This window comes from Glycine max, chromosome 10, assembly GCF_000004515.6.
Source record: "Glycine max cultivar Williams 82 chromosome 10, Glycine_max_v4.0, whole genome shotgun sequence".
Lineage (NCBI taxonomy): Eukaryota > Viridiplantae > Streptophyta > Magnoliopsida > Fabales > Fabaceae > Glycine > Glycine max.
In genome coordinates this window covers 3,249,983-3,272,419 of record NC_038246.2, presented here as the reverse complement: position 1 = coordinate 3,272,419, position 22,437 = coordinate 3,249,983, and the positions used below count along the sequence as shown (strand labels likewise).

The window sequence follows — 22,437 nt, the reverse complement described above, 5'->3', positions numbered from 1 at the left end:
AAACATTTTTAATATAACTTTTTTCAAATCAAGCATAAAAACATTTTTAATATAACTTTTTATACATATACCCCTTTCTGATTTTATGTGCACTAATTTTTTTAAAATACGATTTGTCATGGTTTTAAAACTATAGTATTTGTTTCAAAAATTATAATTTTTGGCATCAATAAAAGAAAGAAAAATACATGGCCAAAGTTATTCTAAATAATATGGGAGTTATTCTAAATAATATGGGACTTTGAACTTTTGTGATATCCTTCAAACTATAACCGATTATCCCGTTTAGCATTATGTGTTTCCTGCAAAAAGGCTAAGTAGTAAGCTCACGAATGTGGAAATGAATTTTGTATTGACCCTAACATAATAATTAAATCCACCAGCCTATTCAATCAACCTATTTGCTTCCCCCCCTTTCTCTCACTCTCCATTGGAAAAACTTTTGACCTAAACTAAAATCCTTTGAACATGACAATGTTCCAATGTCTCTTTACTTATTTGTTTTTTTATTCACCCACACAATGGAAGTTAATTTGGGTTGTTTATTTGAGGACACTGTGAATTGTTGAGTTCATGCAATGAATTATGGATCGTAAAGTTTGGTTAACACTGGTAACTCTTTTAAGCATGATTTTGATCATGATACCTCTGCATGCAATTTGATTCTCTCAAATACAAGCAACATCTGGATTGTGTCCTTTCAATAATTTGGACAAGATGGGAAAAAGGAAACAAAAACGAGGAAGAGAAGAAAAATGCATACTAATTGTATATTACAATGGATAATTGATTGTAAGTTTGAGGCTGACTTTGGAGTGGGGTCGTGGAAATTGTCTGCTTGGTTTTGGAAGGTAATGTCCTGGGTGTTGTACGGATGATGGGATATGTATGAAGCTTTGAATTTTTCCAATGTGTTTTGCAGAGACCGAGGTAAAGTGAATGTATTTTATCATATGTGAGGTGAAGCCAACACTATGAATGTGTATTTGTAAGAGGGTTGTTTTTTTATGGAGGTGGTAGGGGTGGTTTAGTGATATGTTTTGGGGCATATGGATGGTTGTTATTGTTTTATTGGGAGGTACGAGTGTAACTAGATCTGGGATATTTTCAAGTACCTGGTGGTCATAAATTATTGTATACTTGAGACGCATCTTGTGTGGATTTTCATCTTCTCAAAAAAATGTTTTTTAATGATAGATAGATATTTATAACTATTAATAAAGACAATTACTCTTTTCATTAGAGACTTGGTTTGGGACACCCATGGCTTACTCCATCAGGATTGGTCGTGTTCTCTGGCGGTTATAAACTGCTAGAAATTACTTGAATGGCATTTTAGAAAAAGTATTAAACAATTTTTTGCGGTTTAAAACCTCCAAAGTTTACTTCTCTCTTACAATCTAATACTTTTGTGAATAACCTAGCCCCAATTTAGGCAACAATCCCATTAAAGAACTTCTCAATTGAATCAATCACCCAAAACCCAAAATAATAATGACATAAAAAAAACCATATTAGACAAATCCAAATCTAGATTTCAGTTTCAACCTGCGATAAAAAAATCATATTTGACAAATCCATATCTGAGAGAAATTAGGAAAATGGATTCTCATGTTGTGCATGTTAAAGAGAAAAATCGTGGTTTGTCTAGTTCTTGAGAGATCGAGACGAGAGAAAAAAGGAAAAGAAAAATGAGGGTTGTGTTTGATGTATGTTGTCACTGTTGTATTGGTATTGGAGTTCGTATACTCAAGTCCATTGCAGAAAAGAGTGTAATAATTTTTGACGGATTTTAGTGATAAAAAAATGAACTCCTATTAAATAATTCAAATAAAAATAAATGACATTTTTAATGTTAACATTTAGTTGTTCAATCTAACGGCGAGAACTAAATCATGTAACACAGTAAAAAAGATTTTAAAAGTAGAGTGGAGTAAGAACAAAAATAATTTGTTTTTGTTATATCAAATCCACTTTCAATCCCGCCATCAACGATCATAAGGCAAAAATCTAAAGAGCTACGATGACGCGAGCAAGCGGCGAAGATTCCTGAGAAGAGTGGGATTTGCTTGAGTCATTCTCTTCCCTTCTAGCTACGTAACGACTAACGACGCACTCTACTCTTTCTTAGGGTTTCCTCTCCCGCCAATTTTCCCTTTCCCCAATTCAATTCCAACCCTAACCTCACTCCACTCTCGCCGGAACCGCACCTTCGATTCGACCTAGGGTTTCACGAACTTCACGATGCCGTCGCTACTCTCCCCGGGCAAAATCCACTGCCTCGAGGTGGAGAATTTCAAGTCCTACAAGGGCTTCCAAGTGATCGGTCCCTTCTACGACTTCACCGCCATCATCGGCCCCAACGGCGCCGGCAAGTCCAATCTCATGGACGCCATCAGCTTCGTCCTCGGCGTCCGCACTGGCCAGCTCCGCGGCGCGCAGCTCAAGGACCTCATCTACGCCTTCGACGACCGCGAGAAGGAGCAGAAAGGCCGCAGAGCCTTCGTCCGCCTCGTCTACCACCTCGCCAACTCCACCGAGATCAAGTTCACCCGCACCATCACCAGCGCCGGCGCCAGCGAGTACCGCATCGACGAATCCCTCGTCAATTGGGAGACCTACAACAACAGACTCAAGTCCCTAGGCATTCTCGTCAAAGCTCGCAATTTCTTGGTCTTTCAGGTTCTGCTTCGTTTCTTTTCCCCATTTCTGTGCAATTAACTTTTATTGAAGCTCTATTGTTTTACTTCTCCAAAAGCTGACGTGAATATAGGTTTCTATGGAGAAGCACTGTTTTATTTTTATATCCCTGAAAAATGCTAGAGTGCGATAGTTTCTATTGTTACACTATACTAAGATAAATTCCCAAAAATAAATAAAAATTACTCTAAAAATCATGGCATTCGTAATTCATAATTAACAATAAAAAGTCATAATAGTGATCTTAAGCAAAACATACAACTAAATATCAACAAAGGTCAAATACTAGGTTTCTTAGATAGGAATCATCAATCATCATCTTTAAAATCTAAGCCTTCTTCTTTATCATTTTCACTACTATTATGGCTGTACATTTCATTTTGGAAATTGAAATCCCAAGAATAGCCCCCTAAAAAAGCCCTAATTATCTATTCAAAGGGCTTTTCTGGAAACAACTCACAGAACCACTATCCTGTCTGCTACAGCTGCTTCTTGGTCCGCTACAGCTGTTACACTGAAACCCTTCACTATGGCGGCACTTGTAGCCGCCAGGGGCCACTCTACTCCGGCACTAAAGCAATGCTATTTTAAACTATGAAGCACAGAACATGACATAGACACCAGGACACAGCTAAAATCTAAAACATAGGACATGGGGACACAGCATATGTGTGTGTGTTTGTGTTTGTGTGTGTGTATATATGGAGGGATCCACTTACTCCAAAAGTAACTTTTAGAGTTACTCTTCATCCTCATCATTCATTTTCTTGAGATTTAATGATTAAGATTAGTTACTTATTACAACCACTAGATCTTAAGAAAATAAATGGTGAGGATGAGGAGTAAATCTAAAAGAGTTACTCTTGGAGGAAGTGGATCCCCTCCTATATATATATATGATCAACATGACAAAAATGTAAATTGATAATTAGGATTTATATAAGACGAACAAAGGGTGTACCAAAAATGCATGAACAAAGGGAAACAAAATGAAGTGACGAATAGAGGGACCATGAACGTGAAGTCAGCCAAGCAAGACGACTAGACTCTGACGAGGCAATGATGAGCGGAAAATAACCAGTGACAGGCGTACTCAAGAATGTGAATGGATGATGTCGTACAAAAGGGGCAAACCGTAAATGTGAATAGAAGAGAAGAAGGCAGAATGCTACGTGAAAGAGTTTATCAAAATAGGCTAATTTTAAAAAGAATTTTTTATAATCTAATCTTTTAGGTTGATTTTTTAAAATTTTAATAAAAAAAAAATCAGAGAAGTGTCCACTGTGTCCAGAGAAGTGTCCGATGCATGTCCAACTGTTTGGAGAAGTGTCCGCAGTGTGTCCAAGCCCCCCAAAAAAATTTAAAAAATTGGACACCACAAAAACGTGTCTGACATGGTGTCCGAGGAGTGTTGGAAACGTGTCCGACACGTGTGCACGGCATTCATCGGAAGTGTCTATGCTTCCTAGATTTTAAACTCTGAACTGAAGTTTATCCAAACATGTTTTATATCTGTTACAGGTCTCAATTGACAATGCTAAATTGTGCAGGGTGATGTGGAGTCTATTGCATCGAAGAATCCCAAAGAGCTCACTGCACTGGTGGAGCAGATATCCGGCTCTGATGAGTGCAAGAGGGACTATGAGCAGTTTGAGGAGGAGAAAGGTGCTGCTGAGGAAAAATCAGCGCTTGTTTATCAGAAAAAGAAGACAGTGGTTATGGAGAGAAAACAGAAGAAAGAACAGAAGGAAGAAGCAGAGAAGCATCTCCGCCTGCAACAAGAACTGGTAATGGGATCTGTTTCAATTTATGTTTGTTTATGTGTGTAGGTGTAGGTTGCCCGTGGTTCCAATTGGCCTATTTTAGTTTGATGTAGTTTCATTTGCTTGGGTTAGCCTTAAGCTTATGTTTTATTGTACTTTCTTCTGCCACATGGCTAATTGGACCATGGCAGGATGGCACTTCTATTAACTATAAAAACTTCGTACCCCATTGCCCAGAGGCTCTTCGCTATGCGAAGGTATGGGGGAGGGATGTTGTATGCAGCCTTACCCTTGCATATGCAAAGAGGCTGTTTCCGGATTCGAACCCATGACCAACAAGTCACCAAGGCACAACTTTACCGCTGCACCAGGGCTCGCCCTCACTTCTATTAACTATAAGAAGTAAAAAAAGTAAAAGTTTCACCTTCAGTTTTCTATCACCCTTCTTACATCAACACTTCCACGACTTCACTGCTTTTCTGAGTTCTTCCCACCTCCATTGCTCCATTGACTGGGTTTGATACTTGATAGAGATAGTTGATTGAAAGTGGAACTTTCTCTTGAAGATCCAAAGGCTACTGACAACAAATTATAGGTTCCGCTTTGAGTGACCTTTACGTGTCTCCTGTTTCTGTTTCCCCTTTCATTGAAATTGCTTAAGCTGCGCGTAAGTGTATAGTTTCTACTTTCTTTGATAAATAATCTTTGTACCTGAGTTTTCTACAACCCCTGCAGTGGTTGGAATTGGTGGCTAACTATATCACTACAGTATGTTTGATCAAGTAACTATAGATATTTTTTTACTTTCAACTGAATAAAAGATATGATTACATTCCTGGACTACAGTTCTACTTCATTTTCAACTAGGAGTCATTTGTGCAACTACCAACAATTCATGCATTTTCTCTATCAGTCATCAGACTTATTGTGGAAGGTGAAGTTTTCAAGTATCTCTGTTTTTCTCTTGCAGAAATCTATGAAGGGAGAACATTTCTTGTGGAAGTTGTTTAATATACACAACGATTATGCTGAAACAATTAAGGATCTTGAAGATGAGGAAAAAAGCCGTGAAGGTGTTGTTAAAGAGCTAGAATACTTTGAAAGTGAAGCTAGTAAAAAGAAAAAAGAGCAGGCTAAATATCTGAAAGAGATTGCACTACGTGAAAAGAGAATTGCTGAGAAAGGCAACAAGCTTGACAAGAGTGTAAGTGTTTTTTCTACATTTGGGGTGGGGGGACTATAAGTTAAGATCATTGTCATCATACTATTATCAACTCCAGCCATTGAACTTTTTACATAGGTTGATTCTATGTTTTACTCTTTGAACTTTGCTGCTTTTGGTCATATTTGTTTTGAAGAAAACTGGGTTGAAAATTGCAATTTTAAGATTTGGAAAATGGTTTTGTTAATCTGGGAACAGCGAGGGCTGTAAGGATGACAACTCCTTTAGACACAAAATAGAGATAAAAGATTTGGGAGTATCTGAAAATCATCTAGCTAATTTCTTTTAGGTTTTCCTGTAATCCTATTGTTGATTGTATTTGTTATGCTCTTAAATACACTGAATAGTTTATGGGATTGTTTCTCTGGTTTTCCTCCCTCCTGGCAGCAACCTGAGCTTCTGAAGTTAAAGGAGGAAATGACTCGTATAACTTCAAAAATTAAAAAAGGGAAGAAAGAGCTTGATAAAAAAAAGGTTGAACGGAAGAAGCATGATGCTGATATAGCATTACTACAGAATGACATCCAGGATCTTACAGCAAAAATGGCAGACCTTCAGGAAAAGGGACGAGATGTTGATGACGAGCTTGATTTGCAAGGCAATGACTTGGAAGAATATTTTCGCATGTGAGTCTTTATTTGCTGTAGCTGTTTGCCTACTGCCGCCTTTCTCTCTCTCTCTCTCTCTCTTTTTTTTATATATATATATATATATATATATATATATATATTTCCCCTTTTTTGGGAAACAGAATACTTGCATTGTGCTCAGAGAAAACTTTAATGCTATTGAGTTTTGGCGTGCACTTAAAATCATGTCTGCCACATATACCGTGTACTCATGTTATTTGATTATGCCGATCTGTTGAGATAATTTGTGAGCTAGATTGTTAGGGTACAAGTTAAAACTATTTTGTTAATTCTGTTTATTATTTTCTGTTACTTGAAGGAAAATCCTTTATTTTATGTTGGTTAAAATTGTGCATTAGTTGGATAGTGTAGTAATGAAAAGGAAAAGGAAAGCAAGTGTCATTAGCCAGAAGTTGGAACATGTATTCATGGTGATTTTGACTAATATCAGCCAAAATTGTGTAGATAGTGTTGCTTGTATATGGTATTTCATTCAATGACCAATTGCCTCTCATTAGCAGGTTTGGCCATGTGTTCTCAATTGGAACTTCCTGATAAGAAACATATATTTTTTACATAATTTGCTCTGAATTTCATCAATTCTGTCTTCTGGTAGCCAATTTGTTCTCCCTGAGCAGTTAAAAATTTATTTGTCAGTACTTAGTAGTTATCACTTATGATGCATGTTAAGTTTTCATTTGTCATTACATTTTTCTGTTTTGGAACTTGTAATAATGATGTTGCAATGTTGCATTACAGCAAAGAGGAAGCTGGAATGAAAACTGCAAAGCTTAGAGAGGAAAAGGAGCTTCTAGATAGGAAACTTAACGCTGATAGTGAAGCTCAAAAGAACTTGGAAGAAAATCTTCAACAGTTAAGAAACAGGGAGTCTGAACTGAATTCGCAGGAAGAACAGATGCGAGCAAGGCTTGAAAAAATTCTTGATAATTCTGCAAAAAATAAAGTTGGCCTTGAAAACTTGAAAAAAGAACTACGCGTGATGCAGGACAAACATCGTGATTCCAAGTAAATTAACATGTTATTCAATGTTTTTTTTTTTTTTTGAGAATTGTTAAAGCTTCCCACTGCGCTAAAGTACTTTACTGATGATATTTTTGTAATGGCGTGTGCTACTTTTGATCTGCAGGAAAAAATATGAAAATTTGAAGTTAAAAATTGGTGAATTAGAAAATCAACTACGTGAATTGAAGGCTGATAGATATGAAAATGAGAGAGATGTTAGGTTGTCTCAGGCTGTTGAGACTCTAAAACGCCTGTTTCAAGGAGTTCATGGTCGCATGACTGATCTTTGTAGACCAACACAGAAGAAGTATAACCTAGCTGTTACTGTTGCTATGGGTAAATTTATGGATGCAGTCGTAGTTGATAATGAAAAGACTGGGAAGGAATGCATCAAGGTCCTAATAAGTTTTCCTAATATTCTGTTTTTTTTGCCATTTTGCCTTATCCTTTTGATTTTATGATTGCCAAGTCATCTTTTAGAGATCATATTCTATTTATTGTTGATGGGTTTTTGTTGCTTTTGATTTGAATATTGGTGATCACACAGCATGAATAAGTAAAAAAAAGAAGCCAAAGCAGCATTAATTGATTTAGTGATGTATATGCGTAGGAGCACTCCTTGAGCTCTGAAAAAAAATACAAAAATAAAAAAAATATTATGGACTTCCGAAAAAGCACCTTTTTAACTGAGGCCCAAACTTTAAGCTTGTTTGGTGCCTTCTAACTGGTGGACCTTCATTTTGTTGTCTTTTCATCCTTGATGACTAGAACTCACTTGCTGCATCTGTCATTCCAGTGGAATTTATGTTATGTTTGACACTGCTCTTTGGTTGCACTGACCAGATTGCTATAAATATAATTGCTTGATAGCTAGAATTTGGTGTTAAAATTGCAACTTTGCCTGTTTGAATATTGAAGCTCTATAATTGGTTTCTTATTGTTATATGTATTGATATTGATTGGAATATTGATTTCTTTGCTTTTCAGTATTTAAAAGATCAGAGGCTTCCTCCCCAGACATTTATTCCTCTGGAATCAGTTCGGGTGAAGCCAATAATGGAAAGATTGCGCACATTACGGGGTACAGCAAAACTGATTTTTGACGTGATTCAATATCCTTTTTTCTCCAGTGGCTACTTTGAAGAATTTGGTTCTGATCGTGTTTGCAAATTTGTTATTTAAATTTGTTCTTATAAACCGAAGTTTTCTTGAAGTTTACCTTCTGTAGATAGCTTGTAAATCATGATTTTATTGTTTTGAGTTTTGACTAATTCAAAAAATTAGCAATGTTTGATGTTAACCACATTGCTTGAAAATTTCTGAATCTGGGAAGGCACAAAGGAGTTATAAAATATTTTTGGTTTACATGCTTCCTGCTTTGAGGTGAATGGCGATGTGTGACCCATGTAGTTGACCTCACTCAGTGGAATAAGGTTGTTGTATGCTTCATACCACCTTTGAATTGTATGATCAAAATCCTAAAGGAATGTGCAATCTCCTTAGATAACAAAATCATGCAAATGGCTGTTTCTGTGGGTGGAGTAACCATGTCTGTCATTGTGATGCATTGAGCTGCTGTCATCTTAACATCATCAGAGTTTGCTGGCCACTTGGTTTTGGTAGTTTTTAACAGTTTTCTATTGTTACGTTGTCCTCACCCCTCTTGTTGCGTATTGCTTTATGCTTTAGCTTCTGTTGTCGGTGCTGTTTCCTGTAGCTCACTAAAATCAAATCCTCTCCCTAATAAGATATATAGTTTTTTTTTTTTCAGATTTGCAGATTTTTTTCAGTAGTTTCCTCTCATGTCTCATCAAAATGCTATTTGACATACTGTTGAATTAATGAATTCCTATAGGGACAGATGCATTCTTGGATTATAATTAGGTGGTCTATTAAGCATTGAGCATAAATCATTCATGTATTTTCTCTTCTTTCCTTCTCATGAATACCCCATCATAAAGTTTAATTTCATGCTTTTTGTCAAACCACTTAATTATACACCTCTAAGCTGAAGTGCTTTAAGCTTTTCTACTTAACTAGTGCAAGTTTGATCCCTCCTTGGAGAAGGCAATTCTCTTTGCTGTTGGGAATACTCTAGTTTGTGATGATCTTGAGGAGGCCAAAATTTTAAGCTGGAGCGGTGAGAGGTTTAAAGGTAACAAGACCTTTTTTCTTTCTATTATCTACAGATTCTTTGCCTTCTTACTGACATGCCATTAGAGCTTAATGATAGTACTTGGATGTTGTTCCATTTTGATCCCCATGTATTTTCCCCTCTGGCTTCTCATTCTCCTTACTTTTTTGGCACCCAGTTTATAACTTTTACTTGACTCTATGGTCTTTGCACTTTGTGTTTCTTTGTTGTTTTGTAATTTTGTTTCTTATCTAACAAACCTTTTGGCTTCAGGAGAATCCTATTGTGTACTTATTATGCTTGTGATGCATTCCTGGTGCATTTAATACAATCATGCTTGTTAGATTGAAAATTAGTGAACATTGTTCTATGTAATTTGATTTGCTTAGTTGTAACTGTGGACGGAATTCTGTTGACAAAATCTGGCACAATGACTGGGGGCACTAGTGGTGGAATGGAAGCAAGGTCAAAACAGTGGGATGACAAGAAAATTGAAGGTTTTTATCATTTTTTTTTAAAACTTAATTCAAAGCTTTTGCTCTTGCAATAATCATGTTGTTTTTCAGGACTTAATAAAAAGAAAGAGCAGTATGAATCAGAATTGGAAGAGCTAGGATCAATAAGAGATATGCACCTTAAAGAGTCTGAAGCATCTGGAAAAATTAGTGGACTTGAGAAGAAAATTCAATATGCTGAGATTGAAAAGGTACAATCAAACTTGGAAGCTGCAAGTCTTTTAATTTCTAACTAGGATACAATAAATGTCCAAGTAAAGCAGGGTTTATTGGATTTTTGGCTAGTTTATATTGAGGATGAATAAGTTCCACCCAAACTCTAGTAGCACAAACTTCATCCAATTGTTTCATAAGTTTTTAGATTAAAATTTAATAATCATAGGCATTAAAATATCAGCATTAATTAGCAGGAAGTAACTAGGGGAAGAGGCTGTAGTTTGTTTGTAGGCATGAGAAATCTAACTGGTCATATTCTGTCCTTGCAAAAATAGTTAAAATTGCACTTTTTGTTGTTTATTTTTGAAAACATGCACCAATTAAAGGCAAGTTAACATTAATTAAGGATTGTGTGTTTGAAGTTATGTCTTTTGTTCCATATGGAATATTTCAAGTATTTTATCTCTATGCTTTTAATTTTTCCAGCGAAGCATTGAAGATAAACTTTCAAATTTGAGCCAAGAAAAAAAGACCATCAAAGAAAGAATTGAATGCATCAGTCCAGACCTGCAGAAGGTGGCATTTACATATCCTTAGTTCATTCTTAGCAATATTCTTCTATATTTAACTGGTTATTTGGTGTTTATGCTCTGCAGTTAAATGATGCTGTTAACAAGAGCAATGCAGATGTACGTAAGCTTGAGAAGAGGATAAATGAAATTACTGACAGGATATACAGAGACTTCAGCAAGTCAGTTGGGGTTGCAAACATCCGTGAGTATGAAGAAAATCGACTCAAGGCTGCTCAAAGTATAGCAGAGGAGAGGCTGAACCTGAGTAGCCAACTCTCAAAATTAAAATATCAGTGTGTTCCTTCTTCTCTTTTACTTTAATTACACCTTGTTATTTGTTAACTTGACGTACATAACTTTACATGTGTGAATGCATTTATGAACTTGCAAACAAGTAATATGTATGTGCTTTGCTATAAGTGTTTTAAATACCAACAACTATTACTGTATTACATTATCAAACTGCCATCAAATTGGAGGAAAAAAAGATTGTTGGAAATGAAAGAGGAAAGAAGAAAGCTGCAACTGTTGAAGTTCAACCAATTCTAGGATGCTAAGCTATCTTTCTTTTTTTCCTTTACAAAAATCTAATTACTATATTATCTTGGGGATAGAAATACTAGTTGGAGGATTATATATTGAAGACTAGGTCTGTATATTTGTTTCACTGTTTAAGTGGGGTGGTCAGCAAATGTCTATCTAATAGCTATTACCTATTTTGTTGTTAAGATCTATTTCACATTAGTAATTTTAGATTCATAACTCTTGCTGGTTTGTCCATGTGGATCAAATCATTGATTCTGTGGTGGAAAAGCCAAGAGTAAATTCTGATGTACTGCATCAAAATTAGTTCTTCAACTGAACTTTTTGTTAAGTGATATGGAATATGGTCCTTGTTGCATATAGTGTTCTCACTTACCCAAAGTTTCTTGTACTGCATCTCCTTTTATGTTCAGAAGGTTTTCAATTACCTAAGAGAGTTGATGAAGAGGAAAAAAAGAGAAGATACTTGGAGCTCAACTTTCAGTTTTATTTGCTATTTAGCTAGTCACTCATGAATTGATTTGTTTGTATTTTTGGAAAATATTCTACAGGTTGGAGTATGAGCAAAATCGGGATATGAATTCACGAATTCAAGATTTGGAATCTTCTCTTGGTGCTTTAGAGAAAGATTTAAAACGTGTACATGACAGAGAGGCTGCAGCGAAGTTAGCAGCTGAGAATGCTACGGAAGAGATTAATCAACTTAAGGAAGAAGCTAAAGGTATATTTGGTGCAACCTGTGTTTTCTTTGGATTTGCTATCTTTTTATTCCCCTTGTGGATTTGGGGTGTTATTGGGGTGAAAGCTTGGTTATCTGGGTAGTCCTTTGCTGTTTGCAATTTGAAATTGATGGGAACACAGATCCACTATTACTTCAATTTTCTTCCATGGGAATCTTATTCTTTCTCTTTTCTTTTTACTCTTGTAGAGTGGAAATCAAAGTCAGAAGATTGTGAAAAGGAAATCCAAGAGTGGAAGAAGAAAGCTTCTGCAGCCACAACAAACATATCCAAACTTAATCGTCTGATACACTCTAAGGTTAGATGGGCACAGTTCTTCTCTCTTGTGTAACTTACACTGCATAATATAGATAGCCAACATCTTTATTGTCTTTACAGGAGGCACAGATTGATCAGTTGAATGTGCAAAAGCAGGAAATATTAGAAAAATGTGAACTAGAACAGATTAGCCTCCCGATCATACTGGATCCTATGGATACTGATAGCTCAGTACCAGGTCCATCTTTTGACTTTGATCAACTAAATAGGGCACTGAAAGATAGGAGACACTCAGACAGGGATAAAATTGAGGTAGAGTTTAAGCAAAAAATTGATGCCTTGATATCTGAGATTGAAAGAACAGCACCAAATTTGAAGGCATTGGACCAATATGAAGCTCTGCTAGAAAAAGAAAGAGCTGTAACTGAAGAGTTTGAAGCTGTCAGGAAAGAGGAGAGGGAAAAAACACAGAGATTCAATGAGGTTAAGCAGAGAAGGTAAAGCTATTTTTGTTTCATTTGTCATTACTTGTATTATTTATAACATTAGTACCTAGCCAATAGTTTATAGTGTGCACGGTTTAGGTGGACACATTAAGAAGTCTTAAAATTACATCAGAAAACATGCAAAGAAAAAATGAAATGACTAGTTGTTTGTATAAGTGAGGAGTGATTTTTAATGCCCTGTTTGGCAGAGGAGAGAAATAGGGTGGATCAAAATAAAAAGGATGAATGGAAATAAGTGAGAAATAAAGTGAAAATTAAAAGGTGTTTGGTTGGAAGAGAAATAGAGATGAGGAGAGAGATGGAGAGATGAGTGGAAATAAGTGAGAAATATTATAGTGGGTCCCACCAGTTTTAATATTAATTTTCCTCTAAGTCTCACCTACCAAACACCAACTTATTTCCTTCCTTCATACCAAATAAGGCGTAACAGATGATGCTATACTAAATTGTGTGATTTATCAAATTTGAGTAAATGCTGTAATGTGCTACTCCACACGCATATTTGTGTGCTTTATTCTTTTCCTTTTCAATTATTTTCATTCTAGATAGTAGATCATATCTTGCTTTAGGGTCTGCCTCACAAGTCACAATCTACTATGCTACTATATAGCATTTTGGGGGTGGTCACCCATTCACTGTCTTCCACCTTTTACTATTTTGGCATCACATAATAGAATTCAGAAGAACCTTTATGATCCCTCAGAACAGTGATAGTAACATCCTTTAAGATCCAATGTTAATTGTGATGGTAACTTTACATAAAATCCATAAATATGATCTTATGTTAAAAAATTCCCACTAAAAGGTCAATCAGCTCCTGGTCAACTTGATTATTTGATAATTTCACTGAAGGGGTTGGGGATAAGTTTCTGCTGAACATGTGTTGCCCTACATTTTCCCTTACAATCTTTCTAATTCTGAAAACTATAACCTTTTGTTAACCCCCCCAGACACCAAAAAAAAAAAAAAAAAAAAAAGTTGACATGCTTTCCTTATTTGACTTCTTTGTGTATCTTTGATTTCTATTCTAGTTACTTAAGAGTTTATATTGAGATATGTGGGAGTTTTCTTTGCCGTCTGTTTTGGACCTTGTTTTGGAAAGAAACTCGTTGTATCTTATCTGTCTTCTGATGAAGCCAAAGTTTGTGTTGGATGCAGGTACCACTTGTTCATGGATGCTTTTACCCATATATCTGGTAATATAGATAAAATTTACAAACAACTTACAAAGAGCAACACACATCCACTGGGTGGAACAGCATACCTAAACTTGGAAAATGACGATGATCCATTTCTACATGGCATCAAATACACTGCTATGCCCCCAACAAAGCGCTTCCGTGATATGGAGCAGCTATCTGGTGGGGAAAAGACAGTTGCTGCACTTGCATTGCTATTCTCCATCCATAGGTAGGAGTTGTTTGTACTACTACTTGGATTAGAACAAGAATATTTTATAACTACTCTGAATTTGTGTTTTAATAACAAAAATTCATCTAAGCAATATACTGACACATCTCACATAAGCCTAAAACTATTTTGCTGATATCTTATCTTCTTGTTCCATTAATATGGTTCCCTACTTACTTCTTGTTTCAGTTACAAGCCTTCCCCGTTTTTTATATTGGACGAAGTTGATGCTGCGTTGGACAACTTGAATGTTGCCAAGGTTGCTGGCTTTATTCGTTCAAAATCTTGTGAAGGAGCAAGGATTAGTCAGGATGTTGATGGTGGAAATGGTTTCCAGAGTATTGTGATATCACTGAAAGACACCTTTTATGACAAAGCCGAAGCATTAGTTGGGGTTTACAGAGACTCTGAAAGAGGGTAAATTTCTTGAGATATCATTAATTGATTTAAATAGTCATTATGTTGATAGCATAAGTCCAATGTATTGACCCATGATTTTCGTCTTTTGCAGCTGTTCGAGAACTCTCACCTTTGATTTGACTAAATACCGAGAGTTCTAAAATTTCATCCACAGGGTACAGTTGATAAGCCACCTGCTATGTACAGAGCATTCAGAGCTTGGTTGCATTTTTATTTCTTGTTTGGAGGTGGCCAAACTTATGTGTGTATCTCTTCTTTTCTCCCCTCTTCAATTTCATGTTTTTTAATACCAGTCTGGTTCTTTTTTAAAATTATTGTAAATGGGATTTCCTCACATTCTATGTATGTAGAATACAGTAGCTAGATGTCCAAACTTTCGTTCTTGAATTATATTTTATTCATCGATCTTTTTTCTCTGCCTTGACTATTACTTTCTTATATGTGATGTATAGTCCTAAAACTCAAATAGGCATAAGAATTGAAGCATCTTTATGAACTAAATGAAAGAAGAGGCCAAGTTTGTTAAGTAATTTGCAAAGAAACAATTGTTGAAATGTCAACCTAAAGTAGTGGCCTTGTTTATGACTTGAACGAATTCTTTGCTTATTATGTTTTATTTTTTAAATAACTAGAGAGTTTAAAGTTATAATATTTGACCATATCATATTAACTAATTAAACTCATGCTGTTGGTCAAGTGTATACTAATCCATTGACTAAATTTTTTGCTTTCGTCACTTCTTTAGTTGAAGAGAACTATAATTTTAGAAACTCTATCATCCAATTTATATATTTTGTTTCTCAAGCAGATTATATAGTTTAGCATTTCTTTTATTTCCGATTTATAAAAATAATATATTTTAACATCTGGTACGTGCATACCGTGCAGGTCAAAATTAGTAAGGTTAATGCCTGATATGGTGCACGGTTAAAATCATCGTATTCATTTTTTTCATGCCTAAATTCTATTTTTTTATTTTTATTTTTAATTCATAAAAATACGTTATTTTACTTAATTATAGTAACACAGACACTTATAACAGGTATATGTATTTTGATTAAATTAATCAATTAAAACATGAAATCTTTAATAGTTCTTTATTTTATAATTATGACAATGTTTTATTATCACGTTTTTAATATCACATTTTAATTTATAACACTATAGTCTAATTCAATTTTCAAATTTTAAAAAATCTCATAAGATTTATATTAATTTCGTGACATAAATATATTATAGGATGATAATCTCGCATTATTATCTTTGAAAATTTAAATAAGTTAGCATATGAAAAACAAATTCTTTTAAAATGTATAATTAAAGTAATTATTATATTTATAGTAGTTATAGTAATTATGGAAATTATGCTTAGTAGAATTTTTTATTAAAAAATTCAAACTAATAATACAAGTATTTATTTTTCAAATTAATTTGCAGTACTAATATACATTCTTTTTTTTTTTGGTGAATAATATATATTCTTATTCTAATACATAAAATTAAGGAAATTATGATCAATGTGATTTTTTTTATTTGACCATTCAAACTAATCTACTATCAATTTATAAAAATAAATAATTATAGTAATTTAGGTGATTACAACATGTATGTATTAGATTTTTGTCTTAATCCCCTAGTTCATCAAGGGAAAGAGACGTTGACTAATGCGGAATTCAGCAGGAGGTCAATAAAACTTGACTAAAAATTATTTCTGTCAATGATTGAACTTATAAAACTCATACAATTCAATTTTAATTTCAATACATTAACTACTTGTGTTCAATCACTTAGTTACATATATGCAATTAGATTAAATCATTAAAAATTATACATATTTTGATTTATATAATATAATATAATAATTAATTTATTATACTTTATTTTTTCCAAATATAATTATTGTACAAATATAAATTCTAAATCAATTTTATTATACAACAACAACAACAATAATAATAATAATAACTATTATTATTATCATTGTTAATGGAACTAGATTAATAGTTACAAGACTTGCAAATCATGTTATTGAAGCACACATCATTTTTGAAAAAAAACATTGAAAACTTAGTTTACATTCCATGAATGTCTTTATCTTCTTTTTAGTCATCAAGACCTTTCAAGCTTGTGAGAAGAAAATTTTCTTTGATTGTCTCTTATGCTATGATAATTAACAAGTCTCAAGGTCAACAATTGAAAAACATAGACTTATACTTGCCTAGACCTATATTTAGTCATGAACAATTATATGTGACATTTTCTAGAGGACAAAGTAAATAAAGGGCTGAAGATTTTAATATATGACAAAGATGGAAAACCCTTAAAAGACAACCACCAATGTTGTCTTTAAAGAAGCTTTTCAAAACCTATGACCAGGGTGTAGGCATGACAATGAAACCCGTAACCCGTACCTGTGGGTATTCATCCAAACCCGTCCCGATTTTGATGAAAAATATCCGAGTTGACCAGGTATGGGTTCAGGTTCGAAGATTACTCGACTTTTTTAATCGAGGTCGGGGTCGGGGACGGGGATGTCACTACCCGTCCCAAACCCATTCCTGTATCCGTCCCGATGATGAAATTATTAAAATTTTATTAATTACTTGTTAATTTTTTTATAATTTTTACATAAGTTAAGATTCTTTTCTTGATGATTTTTGTAGACAAATGCACTGCAAATACAAGTAGTTAAAAATAAATGTGTAACAATCAATTTTTTTAATCAGATTTTCAATATAATCTTTTTACAATTTTTTTTTACAAATCTAAACCGGGGACGGGGATACCCGATATCCAACGGGTACGGAAATGAGGTAACAAATTTTAACCCGTCAAGTATCAAGACGGATACGGGTATATGTAGGGGAGTTGGGGTCGGGAACTGAGGAGACAATACCCGTCTCCGCCCCACCCCATTGCCATGTTATCATGGTGTAAATAACTATATATCATTTGTAAACTATATATTTGGATAAAAATTAACCACATTTCTTTTCTTGATGTAGACTTTCTGACTACGGGATCATTTTTGAGGAATTTTTAAGAAACAATTACAATATTTTGGTAAGTATTATACCTAAAATAATATTACTAACAATGAATAAAATAATTACTCTTCCTCATTCCATTCAAGCTGATATTTTCATGCTTACAAATACAAATTAATCAGGTGACGTCTATCACCAACACAAGTTGCTGTCAAGTGAAAATTGCATATTAGTATTATGTTATGATGAGAATTTATCTGTATAATAACTTATTTTTTTTTAAACTAAACTATCATGTCTTTTTTTCCTATGATCATGAAACTAAACTAATCATTACGGAATTTTAAACCCAAAAACTCAATATGATACTTAACATGTTCTTTCCTTTTATTCCTCAATGTATCTATCATTTTATTCAAATAAAAATCATTTGATTTCAACATGAGGAGAATGGTAACAATTTGTCTTTTAGGTGCAGTTAAATTTCAATCAAGTATTATGCATGATTAGGAGTAGAAATGGCTCACCATAGTACCATGCAACTTAAATGAGAAGCTTTTCTTATTCTTCGTATGCTTGGTCTATCTGCCAACATCATTAAGCATCTTGCATGTGTTTTCTGATGGGATATGTGTTTTATATTCATCATTTTTTTGCTTGGATATGGATATATGTAGAAAGGATGAATAATAGTGTTTTAGATACAACAAGATTTTTTGTACCAGGACATAGTTATAGTTAAGATAAGAGATTACAAATAATTCCTTTCTTGGTTTTGTAACGGGATCTTTTCTTGTGTACTCTACTTGGTACCTTTGATATCTTATGAAATATATCATTTCCTTTTCTCTATTGGCGGATCATAATTAATAACTAATCTTCATACAAATTACATACAGTTTTTTTATTATACAATAACTTAGGTTTCTCCTCTTGCATACAATTTATTCTGCTACAAAACAAATCTTTTAAACTCAATTTATCCTACCGCTCATGTTACTAAACCCTATTAAATAACCATCTCACTGTTAAATGTTTTAAAATTTTCTTTCACTGTTTTAGCTTTTGTAAACAATTCATTATCTAATAACAATCAACTTACCAAATTTAGTATTATATGTATAATATAAAATTGTTTATTTTCTTTTACAATAACTAACGGTGTTACTCGTTACGGATACAAATATGATGTTAATTATAAAAATAAATATTGTTAAATAGACTATTTTGACCAATGTATATATTCTATTTTAAAGTTAAGGTAGTTATGACTAATATGTGTTAATTGAGGTAATTAAGATTCTTTTAAAGTAAACTAATTAAATTAATTATGTTATTTTAATTTAATTAGTATAATTATAATCAATATAAGTTCTTTTGTTCGATCATCGTTGCACGCATCATTCTTCAATATCTATTGTTGGTTTTTCAGTAAAGGCTGACCATTATTCTGTAAAGGCTTACCATTATTTTGGTGTAAATATATTGTAATTTTCTTAATTATGGATTGACCCATAATGTTATTTGTCTCCGACATTTCACCTTTATCAAACACTAAAAATCTTCTAAAAAGTGAAAGAAAAAATATTTAAATATTGGGATATGTAAGGTGTGGTCAAATGAAAACAAAAAGAAAAGAAACAAATAGAAATATGTAATAAAAATTAATGAGATGAAAATAATAATAAAAAAAGAAAGAAACATGAACTTTCCCATAATTTCTTCCTTATTATGTCTTTTAATGGTAAGCCTTTACAGAATAATGGTAAGCCTTTACTGAAAAACCAACAATAGATATTGAAGAATGATGCGTGCAACGATGATCGAACAAAAGAACTTATATTTTAGTGTTTGATAAAGGTGAAATGTCGGAGACAAATAACTTTATGGGTCAATCCATAATTAAGATTTAACATGTGTGCAAGACACGGATTATTAAGCTAGTGCATATATAAAAAGTTGCTCCCTGTATTTTTTTTCTTCTTCTGAGGCAGGTTTTAAGATTGCAAAGAAGAAATCAAAGATGGTTGTTGTGATTACACCGAGGTTGGTCCGTGTGCCTCTTGCCATGCCAACTTGGTTTAAATCATTCAAAAAGCAATATTTGCCATTGAATAAGAAACCAAGCCATTTGTGATCTATATTTGGCGCCACTCACCTAAACAAACTAACGGTTGAGAATTCTCAATTTGAGGGAAAGTGACCCATCATCATTCAACATTATTGAGTTGTCACAAATTAACAAGGCCTTCTCATGCATATGCATGTAATGTAAATCTAAATGCCACTTTTTCTCTCTTCCTTCTCCACCCCCTCCCTCCCTCTGCCAAATGCTCTAATCTAGGAGGAGGAGAAGAAGAAGAATTAATTTCAACATTTTTGTTGCAACCATGAACAACACCAATGAATGTTGTTGCAACGATGAAAATGGGAAAATCGTTGTTGGGGTGCCCTTAGTTTTCAATTTCTTCGATAAGAACACCAACAATATTGAGAAGAGTCTCAAGGTCCAATTAGAGAAGAAGAACCAATTAGAAGATCATGATTGTGACCAAGAAGATGATGATGATGATCTTGAGGCCACATCTTTGGGAGACGCAGCCCCGAGTCCTGCTGAGATCAAGCTCAAGGCGGAGAAGTCATTGCTCGAGTTTCGTTGCAAGGTTGAGGATGCCATTCTTGGGAACTATCTGTTAGGAGAACAAGATCATGAGAAACTTGCGCCACAAGAAATAGTAGTGGCAAGGGAACAGATTAGAGAGATTACTCTCTGGGGCGTTCCTTTGTTGCCAAGCAAGGCTCATAAGGGAACTGATGTTGTTTTGAGGAAATTCTTGAAGGCCAAGGATTTCAAGGTGAGTGAGGCATTTGACATGCTGCAGAAGACACTTGTGTGGCGGCGCGAGAACAACGTTGATAGGATCATTGATGAGGATTTGGGGGCTGAGTTTGGAAATAATAATGCAGGATTCTTGTGCAGTAAAGATAGGGAAGGTCGTCCTGTGTGTTACCATGTTTGTGGGATTTTCAAAGACAGGCGCATCTATAAGAAGACCTTTGGATCAGATAACAAATGTGACAAGTATTTGAGGTGGAGAATTCAATTGATTGAAAAGGCTGTGAAGAAGCTTTGCTTTAGGGAAGGAGGAGTGAACTCTGTACTTCAGGTTTTTGATTTGAGGAACACACCAATGCAAGGAACCAAGGAGCTCAACTCACTCAGCAAAAGGGCTCTAATTTTGTTTCAGAATTACTACCCTGAGATCATTCACAAAAATGTTAGTTTATAAATGTATAATAGAGCATATTGGCTATTATGTCTTCAATCTAAATTGAAACTGCAGAATGCTGATTGATTTTTCTTTCCCCCATTTTTTTTATATTTAATTTTGCAGATTATAGTATATGCTCCATTTTGGTTCTACACTTCTCAAGTGCTATTCTCAAGGTTCATGAATCAGAGAAATAAAAAGAAGTTCATCTTAGCTAGGCCACAGAAGGTCACACAGACACTTCTTAAGTAAGTGTTTAGGTTCCATTCTCTCAATCTTATCTAATTCAACCACCGTTAATTAACATTGTCATTTGTGAAGGTTTATAGCCCCAGAGCACCTTCCAACTGAATATGGTGGTGTAAGGAGGAACAATGATGAAGATTTTTCACCTTCTGATAAGGTTTCAGAGCATAAAATCAAAGGAAGTACGGTTTCGAAAGTTGAATTTCCGGTCAAAGAGGTATATACATGATTTTTTTTGGTTTCAAATTGAATGCACTTGTGCACATGCACGTAAAAGTATTATTATTATGAGAAAAATGATTATGCACTATAGTACACAATCATCTAATTACAATCCATCATATATGATAAGTTTGTTCACATTTATCTTAAAGTAATTAAAATGATGATTTGTGATTGGATGTCAGTGTAAAACTGTTTTACAGCTAGTACATATACATTAAACTCTATTATTATTTATCATGTTGGCCTAATTTGCTTATTTGTTGTAATTTGATTTTGGAATGTGTCTAGCTTGGAGTGACAATAATGTGGGATGTAACTGTGGTGGGATGGAATGTGTCCTACAAGGAAGAGTTCATTCCAGATGATGAAGGCTCATACAGTGTATTATTGCAAAACCAAAGTGTAGATGGTAGCAGCACTAGAAACTCCTTTTACATCAGTGAACCTGGGAAGATAGTGATAACAGTTGAAAATGGAACCTATAAGAAGAAAAAAATGTTCTATAGATTTACAGCTAGAACCACTGTTCCAATGTTCTTCTTGTTACAGTAGCAATTTGATTTGAAGATATTGTACATTCACACTCAGTTATACCAACATGAAATTTCTGGCAGAATAGACCCCTTTTACTCACTGCTAGAATTGATTCTTTGCATATCCATATGTTTCTAATGGGTTTTTTTTTTTAACATTTGGGACACAAAGCCATGAATTAATGGAATAGAAGATTTTATGTTACATACTTTACATTACAGCTAGTTGCCTAGTTCAACCACAGTGAGTTTGATTTATTTGAAGTCTTGCATTCTTTTTATTGAGATTAATTTCATTGTCAGTGTAAAAATTGTTTCACTGTTAATCAACAAAAAAAAATGATAAATATGACTTTCATTGTAAAAACCAACAATTGGTTGTATGAAAATTTTGACTGAATGATTGTGTACTATTGAGTAATGATATATAAACATTACTTCTGTAATATTTACCTCTTGTCCTTTTCTATTAGTTGTAGATAATTTTTGGGGGATAACTTGTTTATCTTGAGATAGACAAAGAACGTAGTCAAAATGCAGACAATTGGTTGCATCAGCAAAATGGAAAATGCATCAGGGTGCA

At 34.1% G+C, this 22,437-nt stretch overlaps 2 protein-coding genes across 2 annotated transcripts; both read left to right on the top strand.

The window, feature by feature from the left end:
* Positions 1-1,888: 1,888 nt before the first annotated feature.
* LOC100791953 (structural maintenance of chromosomes protein 1) lies at positions 1,889-15,007 on the top strand. Its single transcript, XM_006588617.4, has 18 exons — positions 1,889-2,682; positions 4,251-4,487; positions 5,434-5,667; positions 6,073-6,311; positions 7,074-7,340; positions 7,462-7,732; positions 8,325-8,449; positions 9,383-9,492; positions 9,861-9,968; positions 10,038-10,177; positions 10,629-10,718; positions 10,799-11,007; positions 11,809-11,978; positions 12,186-12,295; positions 12,376-12,752; positions 13,920-14,171; positions 14,361-14,588; positions 14,683-15,007. Exons 1-18 carry the CDS (start codon positions 2,245-2,247, stop codon positions 14,729-14,731), a joined length of 3,654 nt encoding a protein of 1,217 aa, XP_006588680.1. The 5' UTR covers positions 1,889-2,244; the 3' UTR covers positions 14,732-15,007.
* A 4,724-nt stretch (positions 15,008-19,731) lies between these two features.
* LOC100783110 (patellin-6) lies at positions 19,732-22,059 on the top strand. Its single transcript, XM_006589754.4, has 4 exons — positions 19,732-20,856; positions 20,974-21,098; positions 21,172-21,313; positions 21,610-22,059. Exons 1-4 carry the CDS (start codon positions 19,969-19,971, stop codon positions 21,871-21,873), a joined length of 1,419 nt encoding a protein of 472 aa, XP_006589817.1. The 5' UTR covers positions 19,732-19,968; the 3' UTR covers positions 21,874-22,059.
* Positions 22,060-22,437: the final 378 nt, after the last annotated feature.

Coding starts and splice junctions, on each gene's coding strand:
- LOC100791953 (XM_006588617.4), top strand. CDS start 2,245: ATGCCGTCGCTACTCTCCCCGGGCAAAATCCACTGCCTCGAGGTGGAG. Junction 4,488..5,433: donor TCCGCCTGCAACAAGAACTG/GTAATGGGATCT, acceptor TTTCTCTTGCAG/AAATCTATGAAGGGAGAACA. Junction 9,493..9,860: donor GAGCGGTGAGAGGTTTAAAG/GTAACAAGACCT, acceptor TGATTTGCTTAG/TTGTAACTGTGGACGGAATT.
- LOC100783110 (XM_006589754.4), top strand. CDS start 19,969: ATGAACAACACCAATGAATGTTGTTGCAACGATGAAAATGGGAAAATC. Junction 21,099..21,171: donor GTCACACAGACACTTCTTAA/GTAAGTGTTTAG, acceptor TCATTTGTGAAG/GTTTATAGCCCCAGAGCACC. Junction 21,314..21,609: donor TTGAATTTCCGGTCAAAGAG/GTATATACATGA, acceptor GAATGTGTCTAG/CTTGGAGTGACAATAATGTG.